The following is a 2,611-nucleotide window of genomic DNA, read 5'->3' as shown; positions in this document are numbered from 1 at the left end:
CATGTCTTGAGAGAATCTAACCAAGTTGAATACCATTTGGAAACAAACGAATTGGAGTTAATAATGGAGGTATGGCTCGCAACCATTATAGGAGTTTCCTTTTTGGATTTGCTTACCATTTGTGTTTGCACAATTACTATGGCGGGACTTTGGTCTATATCTTGAAAGGATTTAAGTTAACCTTTGGTCCAAGTGTTAAAGCAATTGATATTGAATCTGATTCGAATGTGGTTGTGATGCTGGTGTTGGATGGATGCACTATTAGACATTTTTGTTTTTTGTTTGTTAATTAGGTTCACGATATTTGATGATTACTTTTTCAATATATGGATCTCATATAAGTACTCCTGATATACATTTTGATGTTATTCTTGATTTTGTCTTCTTCGATTTATTGGTCTATATGCCTAAAAAAATTAATTAACCTTACTAATAATAAATACTATATATGTCATCAAAAAAATAAACATTATATTACATAAGGAATAAAATTTTAAGTGTAAAAACAAGAAATGTGGTTTCTTCTCCGGACCACGAGTTGGAAGGATGGGTTGTTATATTATATTGCATGTTGGTGCACATGAGCCAGTGGGCCTTCCGTGCGGTGTCTCTCACAAGTCAAAACCAAATCAATACTACTTTATTACACAAATTGAAAATTCAACATATTTCTGCCCTTTTTTTTTTTTTTCTCTTACAATGAAATAGTAAATATTATAAAAAAATTACATATTTTATGTAGGATATAATATTCAATTAAAAATTAAATATTTATCAATTGAAACTTAAGGACAACATATCTCTAACTTATTAAAAAATTTATTTTTTGACATCTTCTGCTTATAGTTACTCCTTCACTACAAATTCTTTTGTTAGTTTTAATATTTTATTTGCATTACAAATAAATGGGTGTTTTATAAATTTGAGTTATACGTAAATTTTGTTTTTCAACTATACTCTTGTGTTCTTCGCATTGAAAAATGGAAATACATAAAATCATCTATGGTAATAAAGTTAAGAGTATTTTGTTAACCTATAAAAAAAGATTATTTCCAAATCTGTACAAAGAATCTTAAACTAACAAAGATATAAAATGGAGAGGGTAGAGACAAGATAGATTGCCATTAAAAAAATAAAATTAATTCATTGGTTATATAAGAGATAAGATAAGTGTATGTAATGGAGATAGATAACAATATTTATAAAAAATGGAGAGATAAACAATATAAAAGATTGTGGATGCTTTTTGAAGGGGTTTAATCAGTTTTATACAGATATTTATCTAGTTAACTAATAGTAATTCATAATGTATAATAGCTGGTGCTTTTTGCAGGTGTTTAATCAATTTATACAGTTAACTAATAGTTATACACTTTTCCTAAAGTTGTAAAAGAGCCATAAATACACAATAGCATAGCATTACATTACAGTTCAACTTTCAAGTGCTCAATGCCTCAATCATACTGATGTAGGATACCAATTTACCAAATCTTTTCATAAAATAAAACAAATAAAAAACTACCAATTGCTAGCTATGCTACCTCTCTGTGCTCCCATTCCACCCGAAAATCCCTTCTATTAATCACACAATAGTAACATCATAATTAAATCAATAAACTGCAAAATAGATCTTCTACAATCAATCACTCAAATGCCGACATTTGACACTTTAGTAATTCTAACATAATTATCTTCTTTATGGTAATGAATTCTAAAATAATTCAATCAATTGTTAAATTGTTAGATTAATCTAATGACTAAAATATAAGCAATCACTAACATTATTAATTTGAATGAATTGGGTTCGCATCCTTTAAGCAAGGTTTGGGTTTGAACTTTGTGAGTGAAACGACTTAGTTGAGATGTGTTACATATTGTTAGGAGTTAAAACAATTATCAGTGATTAATATTAATCTACAAATTAGTTAAAAGTTTGTTAGCTTGGATATGATTATAACTATTTATAACTAACTTATAATGTTCAAAAGAAATTGGTAATAATTCGTTTGGCAAAATGATTGTCTCTTTTTTATTTTACTAGAAAGAAACGATTTTCTTGTAATTTCTAATCTAAAATTTTATTTTTCAAAATAACTTATCCTGAATATTGCTTTACATACTAGTATCACGTATTTGGATTTTTTTACCAAAAATAGTAATAAAAAAAAACTCACATTTATGATAACAAAAATTAAAAAATAAAATAAAATCAAACCATAGAAGAGGCGTCACGGTGACCCTGCTGCAGATCACCCTCTCTGTTAGAATCGGAACGTTTAACGGCGGCGGCAATGGTGGCGCGGCAAATCGGACAATTGGAGTGGTTGCTGAGCCACAAATCAATGCAAGAAACATGAAACGAGTGCTTGCAAACGCTAAGCTGCCGAATCTCCTCTCCGTCGGCGAACACCGACAAACACACCGGACACTCGCCGCCGATTTCTCTCGCGTGAGTCTCCTTCTGGTACTTCACTCCGGCAACTTCTACGGCAGGAACGCTTTCCACGTCATGACGTGATACTTCCGACGGCTCGCCGGAGACTTCGTCGGAGGAAGATCGCCGGCGACGAGAAGATGAGCATCCGAAGGCGAAGATGAAAGTATAGATCAG

General features: G+C 31.1%; 1 protein-coding gene across 1 annotated transcript in view; it reads right to left on the bottom strand.

Moving 5' to 3' along the window:
• Window positions 1-2,209: 2,209 nt before the first annotated feature.
• Window positions 2,210-2,611, bottom strand: part of LOC101499156 (RING-H2 finger protein ATL33-like) — an 842-nt gene continuing 440 nt past the window's right edge. The window contains exon 2 of the mRNA XM_073366460.1: window positions 2,210-2,498. Within this exon, the coding sequence (XP_073222561.1) occupies window positions 2,210-2,498 (289 nt within the window). The remainder of the gene's footprint in view (window positions 2,499-2,611) is intronic.

The sequence above is a fragment of the Cicer arietinum genome, chromosome 3 (genome assembly GCF_000331145.2).
Source record: "Cicer arietinum cultivar CDC Frontier isolate Library 1 chromosome 3, Cicar.CDCFrontier_v2.0, whole genome shotgun sequence".
NCBI lineage: Eukaryota > Viridiplantae > Streptophyta > Magnoliopsida > Fabales > Fabaceae > Cicer > Cicer arietinum.
This window is presented reverse-complemented; position numbering and strand designations above follow the sequence as displayed.